This window comes from Chenopodium quinoa, unplaced genomic scaffold, assembly GCF_001683475.1.
Source record: "Chenopodium quinoa cultivar QQ74 unplaced genomic scaffold, ASM168347v1, whole genome shotgun sequence".
In the NCBI taxonomy this organism is placed as follows: domain Eukaryota; kingdom Viridiplantae; phylum Streptophyta; class Magnoliopsida; order Caryophyllales; family Amaranthaceae; genus Chenopodium; species Chenopodium quinoa.
The window spans coordinates 3,918,723-3,940,444 of record NW_018743252.1 but is presented as its reverse complement, the minus strand read 5'-3'; the positions used below and the strand labels follow the sequence as shown (position 1 = coordinate 3,940,444).

Here is a 21,722-nt window from a genome sequence, read left to right as displayed (position 1 = left end):
TTATCAAAAATAAGAGTTCATGTATCATCAAAATAGGGGATGTAGCTCAAATGGTAGAGCGCTCGCTTTGCATGCGAGAGGCACGGGGTTCGATCCCCCGCATCTCCATTACAATTTTTTTTTTCGGTTTTTTAACCATATACCCCTTAGTTTTTTGTTTATTCACCATATAATCCTAAACTTTTTAAAATTCATCATATACCCCCGAGTTTTCTCAAAAATACACCATATACCCTTGATAACTAATCATTGTTATTTTCGTCAATCATTAGGGTTAATTATGACCCGAAATCACCCTAAATACATTCTCCTACCCCCGAAACCACCCACATTCCTTTTTTCCACCCCCAAAAACCACCCCAAATTTCCTTTTCTCATCCTCAAAATCAATCATACGGATATAGTTATGGAGATTTGGAGTGGTTTTGGGGGTTGGAGAAAGGAGATGGGGGAGAGAGATGTAAGGTGATTTCGATGCATAATTAGCCAAATTCCACTTATCTTGTTGTTATTAGGGGTATATGGTGAATTTGAAAAATTTCAAGGGTATATGATGAATAAACAAAAAACTCAAGGATATATGGTGAAAAAACCGTTTTTATACTCCATCCATTATATACGTGGAGCTCATATGAGTTTATGATTGTTAGATGTCATCACTTGTTTGGGTTCAAATAATATTGATACTTTCTCCGTTTATAATTATACTTTCTCCGTTTTTTTAATAGTTACAACATACAATTTTTTTTTTACGGAAGGGGCCTTTTGATTGGGGATATTCAACAAAGAGAAGGGGAATTGACGGGAATCATTCCCTTTGTTGTTGTTTGTTAGGCCACTTTTCCAATCCCCTTAACCCCATTCATTCCCCCAAATCCCTCTAAGTTCATTCCCCATCCCCCCCAAGCCTTTTGCATTCCCATTCCTCTTCATTACCCACGCCCCTTTCTCTCTCCTCTCAAGCCTCTCAAGTGAACCGTAGCCAGCTTGAAGAAGCTGTCGTCGCCGGTGAGTGGTTCCGTCCGACTACAAAACTGTGACCGTCGACCACCACAATCACCGCCACTCGGCTCCGTTTTATCGACATCAATCCGCATTGTCTTCTTTCCGGGCAAATTCCCCTCCGAAACCCCGGCAACAAACTCAGCCTCCGTACCATCCTCCGCCTCCTTGCGACAATTCCTCCCATCTCCACCTCCCTTCTTCGGCCCGATATCCTCGTCATTATTGTCAACCACATCAAAATAATCATCATCAGTATCACTATCACTGTCATTTTCCACTCCAAAATCACTAACCCCATTAATAGCCATTTCATAATTCTTCTTACTCATCTCACTTCCTCCGTTTCCAGAATCAATCTCTCTCTTTTCATCCACTCCCACCTCATTGATATGCTCCTGTTGTTGCTGGTTTTTCTGCAATTGATAAAAATCTGGTACTCCATTGATTGCTGAACTCGTATGAACTTCAATGTCGGCGTATAACTCGCCGAAATCATCGCTGACATCTTCCATGATTATGGAAGGATTAGTTCTTGGAAATAGGACTCATCCAATATATTGCATTTGCTGATTATATTGCATTTTTTTGTTGATTATACTGTATTTGTTGCAATTTTGTTTGATTTAAAGACATTCTTACATTAGGAATTATATGTTTTTTGCTTATTTCTTATGTTTTCATATTACAGGAACATACGAAACAAGTTTTCACTTTTTTCATTTTACAAGAAAATATGATTTTTTTTTTTTTTTTTTTTTGCTTATTATATAGTAACAGGTTATTATATGAAAAAATAAAAAGAAATTTAAAATTTTTTTGATTCCTTGGTTTGAACCAAACAGTTACAAAGGTAATCAATGAGCAGTACATTCCGTTTCCTTGGACATAACCAAACAACCAGGCCAAATTAAAGGAATTCCTTTCCTTTCTCCTTCATTCCCTTTCTGAATTCCATTCCGATTCCCCTGTGCGAACCAAACGGACCCTAAGAAAAGTGAGGTTCACATGATTTATTAAAGGTGAGAGGTTGTTATAATTATAATTTAGTGGGTCATGTACTTTAACTTCGATGTTTCTACTGTCTCATTTTTCAAAAAAGGACACCATAACATGCTGACGTGGCATGTGATGGTTGGTCAATTTTACCTTTATTTTTAAAAGCTAAAATGAATAGTTATATATGTATAATTGTATATACATGTATTTTTTTTTGTAAAGAATACATAATTATATTATTTGAAAATCTATTTTATTTTTGAAAATCATTTAGAAAATTAAAGTGGAAAGCTAAACGTCGCCCTCAAATATCTAACTAACGCCCGCAAATAAAATATATTTTACAAATTTACCCTTGTATTTAAAAAAAAAAATTTACCCCCCTCAAACATAATTTACCCACCCTCACTACCTCTTCTCTCTCTAAACCACCACCACCACCTCCTTTTACCACCCACTACTACCACCACCACCGCCTCCTTTAATCTTCGGTTTCTCGATCTACACAGCCGCAGATATGACGAGGAAGGACAAGGGGAAGGCGGTCGCCGAAGACAAGGTTTGTTTTTTTTTTTTTTCTGAAATCGGGTTCAAACGCCCTGTTTTTTCGAACAACCTAGGCTCAAACGCCTAGTTCATTCGAACAACCGTATGGTTGTACGAAAGATCTGGGTGGTTGAGATGAATCGCTTAGAAAATTCAAACAACCACAACAATAAAAAAAAAATCGAAACCCAGGAAAACGCCTAGGATTTTCAGAAACCCTAGGCTGAAACGCCCAGATTTATACCCTCCTACTCTCCTCTCTTTAACTCAAATTTTCCTTGTGCGAATGTTTTATACCCTTTCATGAAATAACATACAAATTATATCAATAAAATTGGATGTTTTATTTCTTTTGCAATTCATATGCTAATTTCCTGTAATCTCAGATGTACTAAGTATAATAAATGGGATGGGTTTACAGAGGATAAAACAAGATTAGCTGAAGCCTAAAACTTAAACTGTAGTTGTGATATGTTGGCCCCTCAGCAGTCAAGGAATACCACCTCATAGACCTCATTGTTCTGGACTACACTCTGACTATAACGAGTCGCTTGTCATGAGCTCGAAATCAAGTGATGAGATATGCCTACAAGAGGGTATGTTCATGGCGGATACTCATTGACCAATTTGATTACCTTGTTACAATGATCAAGAAGCCTCAAAGAAGAGAAAATAATTAAGGGTACCGCGAACCTGTCTATGGTTGTTGTAAAGAATAGTCAGGATCAAGATGGTGAACTGGTTCATTTCTACAGGCCACATTTAGATCCTATCCCTATCGCTGTGCACCCATTTTTAGCTCTCAAAGGTGACCCTCTTGCAGTTGGCTGTTGATCCATGTATGGGTGCAAGTGAAAGAATTTATAGGGTTCAAGAGATAATAATTTCTGATTTCCACAACTGAGTACTCATGCTGGCCTGCTGGGATGACACGATCAATAATGAGTCATGTATGCCCTTTGAGTAGACCTGGCGCGCTACCTCTTGAGAGTCTTAGCGAAAGAAACTGCGAGTGGCACAGCCCATTGTGTGAGACCTGTTGTGTGTAGAATGTAACATGGTGCAAACCTTCCATAGGGTTCATCTCTCTGTAACATGATTCATACTGTCTTCCACAAGACTTGAAAAAGTTGAAATGCCCCATAGACCGCATTTCCAAGAAAACTTCGAGGTATGCACCCTCTTGGTTAAACAAGCTCTTAGCAAGTTTTAATAACTAATGAAATTGTTTCCTATGATAATAAACGTTTAATAATCTTATAAATTTGCTGAATAGAACAAATATGTAACCAGCGCCATCAAAATTGTCGGCATCATATTGTTGCATGATTAGTGAAATTATAATACAGGAAGCCTTGAACATGTTTAAACACGAGATACTATTGGAGAGGACGATTACCAATATACAAGATATCATTCGCGCGTGCTTAAATGAAGTTGATTTTCAACTCTTAGACAAACTGGAAACTTGTTCTGCTTTACAAAACTCGAAATTGACAAAAGAAAACAGGGGGAGGGGTTAATCTACAATGTGCATAGCTGGTGATTTCCCAGATTGTCCACTTCACACAATGATATCTTTTCTCAGTTCTACAAGCTAGACTCGGTTCAATTGTTGCTCTCTGCGGAATTTACTGTAATCAGTTATCAAATTGCTGTTGACCTTGTCTTTCATGTTCTCAACAAGTCCCCTCAGCACCTATAAACAACAGGTTTAATTTTCTTAGTTGATATGTACTTTTTTTTTTTTTTTTTTTTACTTGCAACATTTCAATAGTGTACACTATTTTACATACTCAACTTCAATTACATTTCACGATTTATAGTTAAAGAAAACAGTCATATGAGATATTGTTAGATTCGCCTCAATGCCTACATTATTAAAATATAATATTTATAAATTTTACGAATGCAAATTAAAGATAGAAACTATTAAAGTTATGCATGGACAAACGTGAAAAAACAGAAATTTTGCTACTTGCAAGCAAAAAAAAACCGGTGGAAGTTTGTGAAAAGCTGTTATTCTATGATGCTTGAACTAGTCGTTTCAGCTAAAGTAATCTTGACAGATATTCCTTGTTGTTTCAGCATTGAGTTGGTACGTAGGAAGTAACTTCTTATTTTTGTGTCTGTATAGTAAGTTATTAACCTCGGACACATACAAGCATATCACAGAGTCCCTTTATAGTTTATGTCCAACAATCATGTTTGAGTCTGAACATCATAGTTGAATCATTGTAACAATTAAACCTTATATTTTTCAGTAAGGTAAAATAAGTTTAGGAGACTAACCGCTTCTGAGACACCTCGGAGAACATCTTCAGGGACCATGGCGAGAACTGGCGGGAGAATAACACTTATTTTCATCTCCAACTGACCCTTCAATCTGCTTCTTACCCCTCGTCTATCTGAATATAAAATTCCATTAACACTGAGACTAAACTGATCTGGTTCCACCACATTATCTAGCCCTTGAAGCTCCCATCTCACCTGCATAAGAGTTAATAACTAGTGATACTCCCTTAGTTTAAAGCAAACAAAATCAGCAGATCTAAAGAGACAAAAAAATAATAAAGGATCAAGTTCTTCTATTCATGAGGTGTTTATAACGAACAATGTCAAGCTCAAGAACTTTAGAGATGACAGGTGGAATCCCTGATGGATAATCTTTGCCATTTGTTATACACCTTAACCTCATGTCTACAACAGGCGATACAGTAAAGAAGAAAAACTGTATGGGTAGCATGTGTACTCTCCATTCTCCCTACAAAAAGCAAAGAAAAACAATGAGGTCAGAAGAAAGGAAACCTAAAGTTGGACAATCGTAGTTTAGACGACAAACAAATATAAAATCCTGAATTACATCCCCTGTAAAATGTGAGACCTTAATACTACGAATTGTCAAAAGCTGATTTGGTTGAAAAATAAGGATGCCATTCAACCTCAGAACCAACTAAACTATGGAGTAAATCTTATTCTCTAACCATGGCATACAAGACTATCAGTTTAAAATGGAGCCATGAAGGCCCATACATATCTGCAGATCGAGACTGACATTCAAAATTTCCAGAAAGGCGTTTATAAAAGAGGCATCCATCTGGAAAATGTTCAATGATTTATTATGTAAAGGTTCTAGGGTTGGCACTGATTAATTAAGCCTTATGCTATCAACAATATGCTGGGAACTACAAAAAAGTCTACATAAGATAGCTAATCATCATGCTCGCTGGGAACTACAAAAAAGTCTAAATAAGATAGCTAATCATCATGCCGCTGGGAACAGAAGCTTAAGCTAACAGATAAAATAGTAGCAGCAGAGAATTAGAAACCTTTTATTCTTTTATCACGACTATAATTTTCTCACAAGACTACACAATTACAAGCACACACAGCAATTATGCAATTGATCACAATCATGTGTCGTGGTCTTTTCAATGATTAGAATTCACACCCAAGGTTGTTACGATCGCGATACAAGGGTATAATATCCAATATGCATGTCACAACTCACAACAGAAATTGAAAAGATTCGAACATCCCTCCAATTCATACAACACTATTACGAAGTATTTTCTTTATCTATGATATGCAAATGACTCCAAGGTCAAGATTTTCAAAGGCCGTCGAACATATGATAACATCATAAGTCAATACACAATAATTCAATTCCACACATAACCCAAAATGAACTCTACATACAAAGACAATATTCACTGTTGCCAACACAAATTAAATATTACATACTCGTAGTAATATTTCAACCAACTAATATCTCCTCGACAATATTGAATATACCGATTCCAATTTCCACGCAACCCATACACTCCATTTATTACCACACCTAGGTTGCTTAGAGCATCCACAATGGCTAGCTACATGTACATGTAGCTTTGGGTTACCACATCATTATTCCCCAAGCTACATGATTTAAGCTACAACCCCTACAATGGCAAACTACTTACTTTTGTAATAAATAAACCATAAAAAAATAAAAAACAAATACATAACAAATATTAACCAACACAATATATGTGCATTGGGTGGAGGACCGGAGGAAACTACATAGCTTTATAGAGTTACGTAGTTTGGCCTTATCTACAACCTATGTAGCTCCACAATGGCTAGCATATAGCTCTAATTATTTAGGAATTGCAAGCAAGTCCATTTACGCAACCATTGTAGATGCTCTTAGGGATCGACGTGACATCCATCGTCTCAACTGAAAACTACGATTTAATGATCTAAGACCATGCAATAATTACTCAAGTTACATGGACATTACATTATTGTAGACAATATTGTATAATTGGCTCATCATCTACGGAGCGAGCCCCAGTTCCTCTTATTGATAAATGCAAGAAATGGCAAACTTGTAAATAGATATTCTAAAATTTGCATAATTCATGGTAGACCCGCTACCTAAAACCGCTGATGGTACTAGCGATTCTAACATGAATAGCGCAAATTTTGGGATAAAACCACTAGTGTTAGCGGTAGTACACATTTTAGTCTATTTATTTACAAGTTTCATTTGAGAAACATCTTTCGTCCATGAAACTTGAAATTACTCTTATCTACTATTCATTTTACCTCGAACACCCAAAATTGTGGAAAATCTTCACAAAATAGTTGCATTATTGATAACATAAAGTTAATACCTCATTAATTTGTTGGCATCTTTTTTTATCCGGAAAAATTGCTCTAAAAACTCTGGGTTTATCCTCTAAATACCGATCAAATGTAGCCTGCAAAAATAAGTAAAATACCCAAAAACCCAGAAAATTAGTATTAATTTCGTGATAAATTAAAAAATAAAATAAAAAAAATTACCCCAGGATTTTCGTAAAAGGGAATATCAGTGGAATTCCGGGAAGTGTAAGTTGAAGGGCGTTGATTCACAGCCTGGCACTTGAATCTGATTGGCTGCTGTGACTTGAATTTGCTCACTGCATGGCACGCTAGAAACGCCCTGCTTCCTTGTTTTTCACTTAATTGAGCATTAATGTGAATTATACCTGGAAAATTGTGATTAGGGATTACTGCAGTTTCAGCCATTGTTGAAATTCTTGGCAATTTTTTATTTTATTTTTGTTTTTATTTTAGGAAAGGAAGGAAGAAAGAAATCATGAGTTTTTTCTGTTCAAGGACGATAAGTGGAAATATGAGTGTAATCATACGTTATAAGTTGATTGGACAACATGGCAGCAGGGAGCCACGTGGATTGATGTTTATATTTGATTATGTAGAGATGTTAAAAACTAATCCAATCCAAATAACTCAACATAATTTGAAGCAGCTTGAAGCCGAATGCATTATATTTTTCAGTTAGGGGTTAGCAAACCGGGTACCCGGTCAAAATTTTAGGATCCGGACCCGGAATTGGTTGGGACCGGATCCTAAATTTTGGAACCGGTACAACCGGGTCCTAAAAATTTAGGAATTGGAATTGGTTCCACCGGGTACCCACTTATATATATAAGTGTTGAAATATAATACAAATCATAATATTTTTTTTGGTTTATTTTTACTTTTAGCGTTTAATACTTATATTTTTATATACATTAAGCTATTTTAATTATATTAAATATTAATATTATTTTTTTATTTTACTAATTAGTTACATTCAACATATTTTTGTTTTCTTAAACATATTTTGTACAATATATGTTGGATAACCGGTATAGTAGAGCGAGAGAAAAATCTAGAAGTTTTAGGATTTTGTTTGATAGTGGGTTGAGAGTTTTATAAGCAATTGGGCTTAGAAATTAAAATGGGCTGTACATAACTCTTTAGTTTCTTAAAAATACAAACAATCCACATACTATATCATATACAACCGGATACCCAGTGGGTACCGGGTCCAAAATTTTAGGATTTGGAACCGGAACCGGTTAGAACCGGGTCCGAAATTTTGGACCCGGTCCCGGAACCGGTGAAACTAGTTCTGGGTCCGGACCCGGCGGGTCCTAACCGGTTCCGGGTCCGATACCGAATACCCTGGATCTTTGCTCACCCCTAGTTTCAGTAAGGTTAAGCCGTTGAGTAGATCTGGAAAAATTGTTATTGCCTGACCCCAAATGACTCGATCTAATTAGACTTGATCGGAATTTAACCGATAATCTCTATATTAGATTAGCGATGATTATTGTGCGAAGTAGTTGTCAACATAGTGAGTCAATTCATCATGTAGAATTGTAGATTAGGTAAATTGACGTGAATTTAATTATTGGATTCAATCTAAATTAATTTTATAAGGAATTTTTATATTAGGTGGCATTTTCTAACTTTGCATGTCTCAAGTTTTGATATTTTCGCTTTAGTTACTTTAGTTTTGCAATATTGTTAGATTTTTAATTGAAAGATTTTTATATTTCATCTAAATATTTGGGTCATATTTAGTTCACCTTATTTTTATTTATTGAAAAATTTAACAAGAATAATCCAACCTTTATTGCATTCTCTCAAAATAATCTCACCTTTAAATTAGTCCTGAATAATCCAACCTTTATTACCCATTTTCTCCTAACAAACCTTCGTGACCGGTTACCTAGAGATCAGGTAAATTTTTTTTTTCCTTTTTTTTTTTCTCCTCTTGTTCTTTCTTCCTTCTACCTCCTTACTGACATCAATGGCTGGATGCAGCCCCAACCATGAACAATGGCTTCCCCTCTCTCTCCTCCTCTCTCTTCAATGCCTTTCCACCTTCAAACACAACAAACCCATCGTCTTCCTTTGATCCCACAATCACAACCAACCACCACTCCAACTTCTCCTCCGACCACCACACAGTACTGCTACCCACCCCATCACCGCCCAATTTGGCTGAAAACCACCTCAAAAGCCCAAAACCCCAACCAATTGCAATACTAGTAAAACCCAAACCCCTACAATTTTAAATTTTTTTATACGAAAGTGAAAAAATCCTAAATTGAAATCTGGGTTTGTTTTAGAACTATTTGTTGATTTTTTTTTATTGATTGATTGAACAAAGTGGGTGATTGCTTCCTGGAGTAGTTTCATTATTGTTGGTGTTGGGAAGTTGATGTTAGTGAATTATGTTGGTTGGTGATGCTAGGAAAAGTGGTTGTGGGTCGGTGGTGCAAGGAAGTGCCGCTAGTAGTGGTGGTGTGTGCTCTGTGCTCATGGTAATGGTCGGTGCAGGATTTGGTGAGGTGGTGTGGGTGATATGTTGGTGGCTTGATTGTTGGGTGGGGGTTGGTCATAGTCATGACCGTGGTTGTGGTTGTGGGTGGGTAATGTTGGTTGATAATGGTGGGAGTAGTTTTTTTTTTCCTTATCTGGGCGGAGGAAGTACGGCATGGTGGATGTTAATAGTGACCATGGAAGTGGCAGTGGTGGATGGGGTTAATGGTGGCCACGAAAGGTGACAGGAGATATAGGAACAAGGAGGAGAAAGAAGAAAGGAGTTTTTTTTTTAATAGAATTAAAAGATTAAAATTAAAAATTTAACCAATATGGAGCTGACACGTGGATTGGCAACTGATTGAATGGGTAAGGTGGGATTATTCCTAAATAATCCAAAGATAAAATTATTTTGAGAGAATGGAGTAAAAGTTGGATTATTTTTATTAAATTTTTCTTATTTATTTCACTTCCAATTAGAAAAAATAAGTTCTAACATCCTTTATCGTATTATATGAGTTTTTTTTTTTTTTTTTTTTTTTTTTTTTTTTTTTTTTTTTTATCGCTAAATACCTTTAATTTCATTATTGAAAAAAATTATGAAAATCACATATTCCCTCCGTTTCGTAATAACCGTAGCACTTTTCTTATTCATCTGTTTCATAATAAGTGCAACACTTTCTTATTTGATAAGGACCCAGTAATATTTTATTTTCTCTTTCCAACCAACCCCACTAACACTATCTTTTTATTATTTGTCTCTCCTATTTGTAATTAAATATATCAACACTAGCTACACTTTATATTATAAAATTTCGCATTTGATCTCACCCTATAATTTTCCTAAAACTTTGTGTCCTTCCTAGTGTTGCGATTATTACGAAACAGAGGGAGTATTAATTAAATATATATTTTACCGATCTAATTTTTTGTGTATGAATTAGCGTACATATAAGCTCAAAGTTTAATAAATAAGACCATCTAATCAAATAAAAAAAAACGTATTATATTCAGATCAAATCAAATTAGAAAAAATAAGTTTTATATAAGATCTGATTAGTAAATATAAGGAGAACTAAACTTGCCCTTGACTACAACAACAAAAAAAATTCAAGATATGGAGTAATATCTTAATGTTCTAGAGTCATTTTGACAAAACTTCAGTACTTCACCACAATCCTCCAAAATCCTAATACATAAAAGCGATGCATTAAAACATATTTATACCAATAAAATCGTATTTTATGAGAATTCAAGGGATTCCATTATTTAATACAAAGTACGGAATACTGTACTTTATATTATTTTCTTTCACAAATAATATATCCCGTGTATTAGCACATGGTACATTTTAGTAATATGAAAATATATAGATAAAATTTAAATTTTTAAGTGTGAAGCAACATACTGTTATGAAGTTAGTAAAATATAAATTTGACTTGACTTTAGCATTATTCAGATAATCACATACTCATTTTTTTATTTTATTTTTTTACCAATGTTAGTGTTTTATTTTTATTAATTTTTACAAAAAATGTTATTGTAGGGTGTTTTATATTCGTACATAAGAATAAACATAGTCATGTAATACATGCTATAGTCATTGCAATAAATAGTTTTCGAATATCAAACTTTTATACTCATAATTAATACTACCTCTATTTTGTTAAGTGTTACTTAGTTACTATAAGTCTGTAACTACGCAAACCAAGAAAAAAGTAAAAATGAAGACCAAACATGCGAGTATTTTTGTGTTAAAGAAGAGATAGAGATTTAAGAAATTTATTAAATAAATTTGGACCCCACAAAACAAGGTTGTGGATGATAAAAAATAAAAAGCAGATGAAAGCAAAAAGTGAGTAAGACTTGGAAAACTGAGAAATTGTAAGATAGATTATTTATTTGTCAAAGTTTGCTTTGGGTATTTGCCTGTCAAAATAAAACACTTCTAGTTGATAGGATGGAAGTCAGTCGTTCCCACCACATAGCAAACCAGTGTCGGGTTTCTTTTAATAATTTCTCTTTTCCTACTGTTTTTGATGTTTTTAGGTTTCCTGCTCTCATGTATTTTCATTTTTCTGCTGTTGTCAAAAAAAAAAAAAAAAAAAAAACTTGAAAAAATAGAGGGATTAACTTTTGTTTTAATTTATATACTTGTATTTGCTATTTTTCATAAGGGTAAAACTTCAGTTCACATTATTTGCATTCCAGATGACTACTACTGCAGATCATCATTATATTACAGGGCAACTTCTACAGCTGCTTTTACAGAAGCTATTTCCTGAAAATTCCCCACCCAGTAATCCCAGTATATTCATTTACAAGGGCCTCCAAATACATTCATCTGATAACACAAACACCTTCAATGATATAGCTTTATAGATAGACTTCGAATAAGGAGCCTTTAAGCAGAGTAAGGTATTCTTATGCCCATTCTCTGGGCTAACCACGACCTTTGTGGATCAGGATCCACGTAAGTATGGACAAGAAATTGCATTGCTTCATCGTCCATCAATTCTCTTGCCCACCCAATCCGCTTTGATTGACAACATCCCGGTCCGAAACACCTTTGTCATGCACAAACATGTCAAATTGTTGGTTAGTATCAACATTTATCAGAGAGAGCATCAAATTTCAAACAAAAGGTTTCCTAGTCTCTAGTTACTGTTTGGTGATGCATAGCCAACCAAAATTTCCACCTGATTCAAGCCGAGCATTGCATGGACACTTTCTTGGATATCAAAGCAAAACTACGGTTTGCTTGGTGGCGTTTCTTGGAGTCTAAACTACTTTCTTTAATTTTCTTTACTTAGATTTTGCTTACAAGTTTTTACCTTTCACTTGAAAGGGTTTTTCTTGGTTCAAGCATTAGGATCTTTAAGCTTTTAATTAGTTTCTTCAAGTTAGGAGTTAGTTAAATTTGTTTCTTTAATTAGCTTAATTAGGCGTGTGTTTAGGCGTGTAATTAAGAGCTTGGTGAGCAAGCTTGATTAAGATAGGATTTGGTTTGTTTTAGGAAACTAAGCAAATCTTATCCTAGGGCTAGTTAGAGTTCTAGTTGGATTAGATAACTAATCAAATTATATCTTAATTGATTAGTTATGTAAACCTTGTGTACTAAGCTTGCGGTTCAAGGATTTGTTTCCTTGTTCTCCAAGTTGGTTTAGAAGTCTAGTTTGCTTAGGATTAAACTAGGGAATTGTCCTAGTCTTCCTAGGAGAGTCTAGCCTATAAAATATGTTTGTAAGCACACGAATTTAATCAGATTATTACTGCATTGTTGAGTTTAAACACTTCAGTTCTAATTGATGGATTTCAATTGCTGTTTTGCTTGTTTTAGTTAAAACATTTGTTTAGGTTGATTAATTAGGTGGATTCTAAGTTAATTAATCTAGTTTCTTGTTTAATTCTTGGTGGACTTTCCTATATAGAATTAAGCTTGATTCATATCCTTGTGTGTTCTAGTTTTAGGACTAAAATTCACATCACCACCCAAATAGTTGTTCTTTTTGAGAGTACTAAATACTAATAAAGAAGTTTCTGTCTTGGACAGTTGTATTTTGGTATAAATTACACCACCAAAACTAGAAGGTGCAAACTCTGCAAATTGTAAAATCCAAGCAAATTCACAATCTTGACCAGGAACTGTTTCCTCTTCTATGCTACAGCTTCAAGGATTTTTTTTTTTATTTTTAAATAAACAAGTAAGCAAAAAATATTAAAGACTTACTTCCACTATCCCTAAATAATAGGCCACATTTCTATAGTAAATTGTACCAAATTAAACAGTCTACTTTCTTGATTTAGCAAATTAAACTTTGTACCATATTAAACTTAATGATATTCTTCAAAAAAAAAAAAAAAAAAAAAAAAAAAAAAATCTTAATGATATCCACCAAGATTATAAGTTAAAATAGTGAGGTATTGAGTTCTTATAAATAATCCCCCAACTAATTGAGTGGCCTTTTACAGACAGGGAGTTTTATGGTGCCGAAATGACATCTTGTTAATGCTAAATTTATGTAAAAACCTTGGGATTTTATGGTAGCAGAACCAAAATTTTGATTCATAATCAGAGCTTGTAAACTGTATTAGAAATACAATTAATGAGTTCCCAGCCATACTTGTCAGATGAAAAGTGGAATTAAGTAGCTGAACAAACTATATTCAGTTGACAATCTCGGCTAGCACATGAACTTCACTACATGTCCATACATACGTGCATCATGAGATTATCATCAATACAAAACAGAGGCTCTAAATGTAGCGAGTAGACATACCTGTACTCATAAAAGCAAGCACTTCTTTCATTCTCACACTTTCCCCAATTATGCCAACCCTCATGCCTAACACACTGGTCCATGTAAGTGTATGCATAAACCACCCTTCCAAAAGGTCCCCATGGCCGCCCAAGATATGCATATGATGCCTTCCCATTGCCGGTGATCACACATCTGAAAAAGAAAGTTGCAAACTGTCGCTTTTAGAAATATATACAGGACTACAGATGGTGCAAAACTTATAAGAGACAAACCAGTATGCTGCAAGAATTAGAACCATCCTTGATAAACTATTTTATGCAGGGAACTGAAGCAACTGGATTGAAATTTCAAGCCTCAGCTCCAATATGTTGTTCAGGGTGTAGACCATTCCAAATATGTTGTAATTAAATTTCATTTCTACTTTTAACTACTGGACTCTAACAATTTTGTCTGAATTGGGGAAACTGGAAACTGAAATGTGGGCTCAGTTCATGGATTAATGGATATATGTTGGAAGTTAAATTGTCTAATGTTTATGAAACTATTTCTCCAATAAATGAGAGAAACATTGCCTAAAAAGAAATGATGTACGATGTATACAATACAGGATAAGGGACCCTATTTATGGAATGTGTTTCTGGCACATGATTGCAAAGAGTTGAAAAGAGATTCACTACCCAGCAGAGGACTTAGGAGGTTCACAGAGATAAATCTTTAAAATTTCTTGTAAAACTACTGAAGTTCAGAGGCAGCTTCTTCTCTATTAGTTTATTATCCACCTGAACTATAAATGCTATTTGTAGGTATCAGTTACCGAGTGAGAAGCTGTATAGCTATCTCTGGCTAGTGAAGATTCTGTTGCTTAACCTTTCCTAGAAGGTAAAGGGAATAAGTATTGCTGCTATTCTAATACATATTTAGGGTTGGGTTTAATTGAGCTTAGGTTGCTAAATCAGTAATGTATCATTCATTTTTGGTTTTAATATACTTTGCACAATGACAGCCAAACAAACAAACAAAAAAAGATGTAATCTCTTACAGTGGAAACTAAACTTAAGTGATTATTTCAGCATCACAAATTTGAGAAATCTGATACATAAAGAAAGGCAACAATTAACACAATAAATCTAGGGTCAATGCATTATAACATCTGTTATAAATTAATCAGAGCCTATGTGCTTATTTAGATTGTATTACATTGTAAAGACTAAGATAGACCTATTCCAGGTCATAATCAGTTATATAACCTTCATTTTTTAGTGTGTCTCCGAAGGTTATGTACCCAAATAAAGGACTTTTAAGTTAATTGCATTCATATTCAAATTGACTAGCCAGTAGCAACGTTTCATCTAGTATGTTACTCAGACCCTTCATTTTACCAAGATCTTGGAAACTCATGCACATATAGAAATCCTTTACACTTCATTTTGGACCGAAATCATGGAGCTCATGGAGTACAATTTTTCATATTCTTATATATGTTCAAATAAATTTTGGCAAGAGAAAAAAAAATAGCAAAGAACAAGGGAGAGAAATAGTTGCCATTAAAAGCAAAAGGCAAACATGTATCAGCAAAAAAAGTAAATCCTACATCACCCAGCGACAAGTAAATGGGTCCTTGCACTATAATTCAAATTCTAAACAAGACATACAAAAGTCCATAAAATAAATTATACTTTGAATACTGACAACTAGACCTGGTTATTGGGTAGGGTAGCCCAATGATAATAGGATCAAGGCCAACCTTAAAGGGCTCTTAATGGACAAGGCCTTTAATGGACAGGCCCTTATTAGGTAGGGTTAATATGGGCCAAAATAGTTGTCTAATTTAATTGATAAAGAAAATAGGTAATGTAAAAAATATTACATAGAGAAAATATTTTCGTATTCATATATGCTTTTTTTTTTTTAAGAAGTCTTAAATGATAGTACTATATTTCATTAATTAAAGTCATACGACATCTACAATTGATAATTAACGATAATGAAAACAGATCTAATAAAATCAAACAAGAATAATCGGCGAAGGCCTAGGAACCTAAATACATAAATATAACAATTCGGTACATTATCGATTCGTTGTCTCATACAAATTTTTGAGTAAATCCGTTGCCGCTTAATAATTTTGTGAAAAAGAAAATTCTTTTGCTGTTTTTGTAACCCGAGTTCGAGCAATAATCAATCGTAGTCTCGTACAAATGGAGACCAATAAACGCAAATAACACCTTGTCTTTCGAAAGAGATCGATGTTTTTCGAAGGAGATAAACCCTTTCTTTTGAGGGGGACATTATTATAACCTAAGAAACAAAAAAAACTTAAAAGAAACAAAAATTGGGGCTTCCAACGGGCTTTCCACGGGTGAAATCTGATGAAAGCCCCTTTGAAATTAACAATGGAGGCTAGAGTTTAGGAGAGAGAAGAGGAGGCCAGGGTTTTTTTTGTAAAATATCAGTTTTTTTTGGTACATTGTTTATCAAAATCTCGTATTCATATATACTCAATAATGGCTTTGTCCAATATTTAATTTAATCGATAGTTTGTTGCCCGCCCATTATTGACCCACGACCCGCTATTGGCCCTATAAATTATGACCCTCTTCGACCCGACTCGCAATCGACCCTAACCCGACCCTCCCAATAACTTGGTCTACTAATGACTAATCAACGGCTCAAAATTGGGTTTCAAGGAGATACAAAAAACTGAAAGAAATAGATGCCAAAATAAATCATCTCTAGCCACAAAATGAAGGTATATGCACCTCCACCCAGGACAAATTTTTTTAATTAATATTCATTTTATATCTCAATGTGTAACACGGATTTTTAAATAGCAGATGAACTTAAAAGAAGCTTCTCGGTTACCTTAGAAAAACATAACCAGTGGTCTCTAGCGATGACTTCCTGCTTTGTGCAGTTATAAAACCCTCTGACTTGCAGTGAATATGGCAATGCTCCAATAAAGCAGTACTATTCCCAAAGATAAAGTCTACACTTCCTTCAACATAGCAGTCTCTTAAATACTGCTTCCCATGATGCAAATACAAAGTATCCTGATAACAAAGCACAAAAGGGGCAATAAATTCTTCTTGGGTATTCTCAAGTAACCAAAAATAAGGATAACAAAAACTAATTTCAGAGGCAGAAATTCTAATTAGAATGATCTTCAATCCATAGTCCACCTTGAACATCCTTAAGAGCTTAAGTACACAGGATTAACCATAGAAAAATATGTTCCCTTCTTTCATCATCACAAAAATTGGACTTTGCACTAGTCAAATAGCCATATACTTAGCTTTGACCACAAATTATACTAAGAATTAACAAAATAACTTGGTTGGTCTCAACATAAATTCTTCAAATTATCAAATATATTGAGTTGACAAACGTAAAACTTCAAAAGTTGCAATTATTAATGAACCAAGGAAGTATTTATTAACTTCATCAGCTATACCCCATGTGACCCTAACCCTACATCAGTTAGGAAGCATACCCTAGCATCCATTGCAAGGCACAGACCTGGTGCCTCTCACAAAACTCCACTAGATAAAAGGGAAACAATCTTTAGTATCCTTGACCAGAAACTACCAGTTGGCTAGACTTCACACAAAGCATAATTTTTTTTTAATTTTTTATCAAATATGATTATTCAAGCAATCAAATATAAAAGTCTCAGTCTTGCAACCCTATATAATGAGTATTTACTCTCTGTCAGACCCTTGATTACAAAAGCATCAACATAGTAGAGGTAGAATTGCATGATTTCCTGATATAATTCCTACAGTGCAGCAACCAAAATGCACACATTTGATAAGCGACATATTCTAATTGTGGCTATCAAATTGATTGTTTTTTTACACTAGGACATCATTCTAGCACATGCTAGCTTAGGCAGAGCAACACTTCTTTTAATCGCTATCACACTTAATAGTTAGACTGCATTCTAATACAGTGCTAAAAAACACAGAACTGTTAATACCATCATTGCAGCTTCAAATTCTGAGATGGACATTACACCTTGATCAACCAGTGATTGTTACAAGTACAATAGATCAGTTCTAACAAAGTAACAATAGAGAGTAATCTGTACCTGCCACCCTAAGAACCTGCAATTGTAAAATGCACAACGATCCGCAGTCACCCTAAGCGCCACCGCTTGTCCTGATCCCTACAACAAACAATCCAAAAAAAATATAATATGAAGTACTTCACCTCGAATAAATTTCATGTCCCTTTACCTCAAATATAGTCATACCTCTTTTTCTTCCAATTTCACATTTTATAACCATACATGTACAACTCAACAAGCTCAACTTTGACAAAATATAAACACACTCTACCACTAGAATTATTCCCAAAAAACCGACAACTCGAAATGAGTATCGAAACCTGACCCTCAATCACATATGCTTGATTCAACAAAACTCAGTATTCAAGTTCAAACAACATATTAAAAAAATAGACAGTAAATTGTTACCTGAGGTGCAGAATTCTCAAATGTAATATTCTCAGCTATAAAATCCTCCCCTTCAACAATCACACTCCCACATCCAAATGTTCCTGTTCCAATCAACCTTGATGCCTGCTCATAAATTAATCAAAACAATTCCCAATAAATAAAACCCACAAAAATTTAAAAATAAAAAAATAATAATAAAAAAAAGTCCCAATTAAAATAAAATTAAATAAACCTGGTGATGTTCAATTTTAGTAGCAGTATTATTCCAAGAAAGAACAGTTTGTTCAGGAGACAACCCCGCGAAAGTGATGAAATTCTTAGTCTTGGGTACATAAACAGGCTGTCTGTAAACCCCAGGTGACAGACGAATGATGGTGCGACGCGTGTTACCAAATGGGACAGCATCAACAGCCTGTTGCACCGTGCTATAATCTCCACTACCATTTTGCGCCACTGTTATCACCACCGCGGATGCGGCGCCTGAAGCCGCCATTCCCTCTCCTCCTTCACCTGTTTTTTTTTTTTTTTTTTTTTTCGGGAAAAAATGGTTTGTATAAAATGGAGGAGAGAGAATCGAATCCCGAAAATGGTGGGAATGAAATGGAATGGAATAGAGGTGCGGAGAGTAAACGCAGGGAAATGGAATGGAATTGGGAAAGATGGAGATGATCGAATTTTAGCTATTTTGTCGGGTGTTTGTGGAATCTAGGATTTTTTATTTTTTTTTTTACTAATTTTTTTTATTATGTTTTTAACTGCTGGATAAAAGTTTAATTAATTGGAGTAAGGCAAATGTACGTTAATTTTATTGCAAGACGTTTAACTATTTTTATCGTAACTTTAACTCTTTAAAGGGTAACTTTTAGGGGTGGGACTTCGGTCTGTCAGTTCGGTTTGACCTCGGTTTGAGTCGGTTTCGGTTTGGAGCGGTTCGGATTGAAACGGTTTAGTTTAGCTGGCGGGTCGGTTTGGTTCGGTTTGGGTTAGTCACGGCTCGGTTTGGTTTCGGTTTATTTCTTTGCGGTTTAAATTCGGTTTGGGTCATAAGCGGGTCGGTTTATAAACGATTCGGATTATGTCGGTTCGGTTTGATACGGGTCGGTTTAAGGGGCGGGTTTACCCGGGTCAATGTCAGTTCGGTTTACAAACGGTTTGGATCAAGCCGGTTTGGTTTGAAATGGGTCGGTTTAGGGGCGGATTTACCCGGGTCAATATCGGTTCGGTTTATAAACGGTGCGAATCATGTCGGTTCAGTTTGAAATGGGCCGGTTTAGTAGAGGGTTTACACAGTTCAATTGGTTCGGTTTATGAACGGTTTGGATCATGTCGGTTCGGTTTATAAGCGGTTTGGGTCATGAATTGAATTCATGATTGTTTTAAAGATCGCGTCATGGCCATGATTTAATGAGTTGATACTTATAATACGATAAATCGATAATTAAGAATGTACAAATATTCAATTAGATTGATCAATAAGTGTTTTAAACTTTTAAGTTTTAATAATCAGATATGTAAATATGTTTATCGATTGTAGATTTGTAGTACATACCAATAATTCAATGAGGCAATGATACTTATGATAGTATGATAATGATACCAACCATACATTCGTACGATATGATATACATAATAATTAATCTATAATTACATATACATTAACAATATCGTATTGAATCAATTTCCATTTCCAAACATTGCATTTCTTATAAATTATAACTTACACGAGATTAAATGGATTCGTTATTTAGTTTGTTACTTTATTTAGATTACTAACTCAAACAACTTAATAAGTTAAATGGACGAAATCACGAAATCATGACCATGATTTAATGAGTTGATACTTATAATACGATAAATCGATAATTAAGAATGTACAAGTATTCAATTAGATTGATCAACAAGTGTTTTAAACTTTTAAGTTTTAATGATCAGATATGTAAATAACTAAATATGTTTATCGATTATAGTACATACCAATAATTCAATGAGGCAATGATACTTATGATAGTATGATAATGATACCAACCGTACATTCGTACGATATGATATACATCATATACATAATAATATAATTACATATACATTAACAATATCGTATTGAATCAATTTCCATTTCCAAACATTGCATTTCTTATAAATTATAACTTACACGAGATTAAATGGATTCGTTATTTAGTTTGTTACTTTATTTAGATTACTAACTCAAACAACTTAATAAGTTAAATGGACGAAATCACGAAATCACTAATTAAAGTGGTGATGAAAGCATTATGCAATACTAATGTACGAATAGTCAAATATACAACGGTTAGATTGAATGCCCATGAAAAACAATGGTTAGATTTTCATTACTTTATTAGTTATTAGTATTATTACTTATTAAGTTATTATTAGTTTTATAGTTTATTATATATACTGATATACAATCACAGACTCACAGATGTCAGATATTGTCATATTGATGAGCATTAAGCCATTAACTCATTAAGTCATTAACTATGTCGTATTGAATCAATTTCAATTTTGAAACATTTGCGTTTCTTACAATTTATAACTTATAAGTAATAAACTAATAATAATAATAATAATAATAGTAATAATAATAATAATAATAATTATAATAATATTATAATAATAGTAGTAGTAAACTAGTAATAATAATAATATTAACAAATAATTATACTAACATAATAATAATAATAATAATTAATTAAAAAAAACGGTCAAAAAGACCTAGAAAAGCACAAAGAAAATCTAGACCGTTAGATCTAGATGAATATTCTAGAATCTACAAAAAAAAAATGAACGGTTAGATCTAACTTAGATGTTGAGATTGAATATGGACGGTTAGATCAACTGAAGTAAAACCTAAACCTAGAAAAAAAACCCACTCTCACTCTCTCAGCCATTCTCATTCACTCATTCAGCCGTTTCTCTCTCAATCTCACAATCTGTCATAGTTTCTCTCTCTAACTTCTCAGTTTCTCACTCTTTCGTTCTGAAATTCTCAAGAATCTCAAGCTCAATTTCGTTTCATTTGTGTTTTGGATCTACATTTCTGATTTCTAGCTTTACATTCTCGTTTTTTTGTTAATTTTTGTTGTTTTCGTTTTGATTTTTTTCGTTTTTGTTCCGGTTTGTTTATTTAGGGTTTTTGTTTTCGTTTCATTTGTATTTTGGATCTACATTTCTGATTTCTCGCTTTACATTCTCGTTTTTTTGTTAATTTTTGTTGTTTTCGTTTTGATTTTTTTCGTTTTTGTTTCGGTTTGTTTATTTAGGGTTTTTGTTTTCGTTTCATTTTTGTTTTGGAT

At 34.1% G+C, this 21,722-nt stretch overlaps 2 protein-coding genes and 1 non-coding gene across 3 annotated transcripts; 1 reads left to right on the top strand and 2 right to left on the bottom strand.

The window, feature by feature from the left end:
• Nucleotides 1–35: 35 nt before the first annotated feature.
• TRNAA-UGC lies at nucleotides 36–108 on the top strand. The gene has a single exon. It is a non-coding gene; the product is annotated as a tRNA-Ala (tRNA).
• Nucleotides 109–3,833: 3,725 nt separating this feature from the next.
• LOC110735041 lies at nucleotides 3,834–7,934 on the bottom strand. Its single transcript, XM_021915161.1, has 5 exons — nucleotides 7,378–7,934; nucleotides 7,206–7,292; nucleotides 5,162–5,311; nucleotides 4,840–5,037; nucleotides 3,834–4,246 (listed from the first exon to the last, which is right to left on the bottom strand). Exons 1-5 carry the CDS (start codon nucleotides 7,600–7,602, stop codon nucleotides 4,145–4,147), a joined length of 762 nt encoding a protein of 253 aa, XP_021770853.1. The 5' UTR covers nucleotides 7,603–7,934; the 3' UTR covers nucleotides 3,834–4,144.
• Nucleotides 7,935–11,811: 3,877 nt separating this feature from the next.
• LOC110735040 (pectinesterase 31-like) lies at nucleotides 11,812–19,263 on the bottom strand. The gene is made up of 6 exons (XM_021915159.1): nucleotides 18,641–19,263; nucleotides 18,427–18,531; nucleotides 18,040–18,117; nucleotides 16,815–17,002; nucleotides 13,971–14,144; nucleotides 11,812–12,257 (listed from the first exon to the last, which is right to left on the bottom strand). The coding sequence occupies exons 1-6, from the start codon at nucleotides 18,899–18,901 to the stop codon at nucleotides 12,095–12,097; spliced, it is 969 nt and encodes a 322-aa protein (XP_021770851.1). The 5' UTR covers nucleotides 18,902–19,263; the 3' UTR covers nucleotides 11,812–12,094.
• Between the last annotated feature and the right edge of the window lie 2,459 nt (nucleotides 19,264–21,722).

What these genes read in the sequence shown, in the direction of transcription:
- LOC110735041 (XM_021915161.1), bottom strand. Translation starts at nt 7,602, where the DNA reads ATGGCTGAAACTGCAGTAATCCCTAATCACAATTTTCCAGGTATAATT. An exon ending in CCTTTTACGAAAATCCTGGG is followed by an intron (nt 7,293 to 7,377) that starts GTAATTTTTTTT and finishes TTATTTTTGCAG; the next exon opens with GCTACATTTGATCGGTATTT. An exon ending in TCCGAGGTGTCTCAGAAGCG is followed by an intron (nt 4,247 to 4,839) that starts GTTAGTCTCCTA and finishes TGTTGTTTATAG; the next exon opens with GTGCTGAGGGGACTTGTTGA.
- LOC110735040 (XM_021915159.1), bottom strand. Translation starts at nt 18,901, where the DNA reads ATGGCGGCTTCAGGCGCCGCATCCGCGGTGGTGATAACAGTGGCGCAA. An exon ending in GCAGGTTCTTAGGGTGGCAG is followed by an intron (nt 17,003 to 18,039) that starts GTACAGATTACT and finishes CTTTGTTATCAG; the next exon opens with GATACTTTGTATTTGCATCA. An exon ending in GCTTGCTTTTATGAGTACAG is followed by an intron (nt 12,258 to 13,970) that starts GTATGTCTACTC and finishes TGCATGACAAAG; the next exon opens with GTGTTTCGGACCGGGATGTT.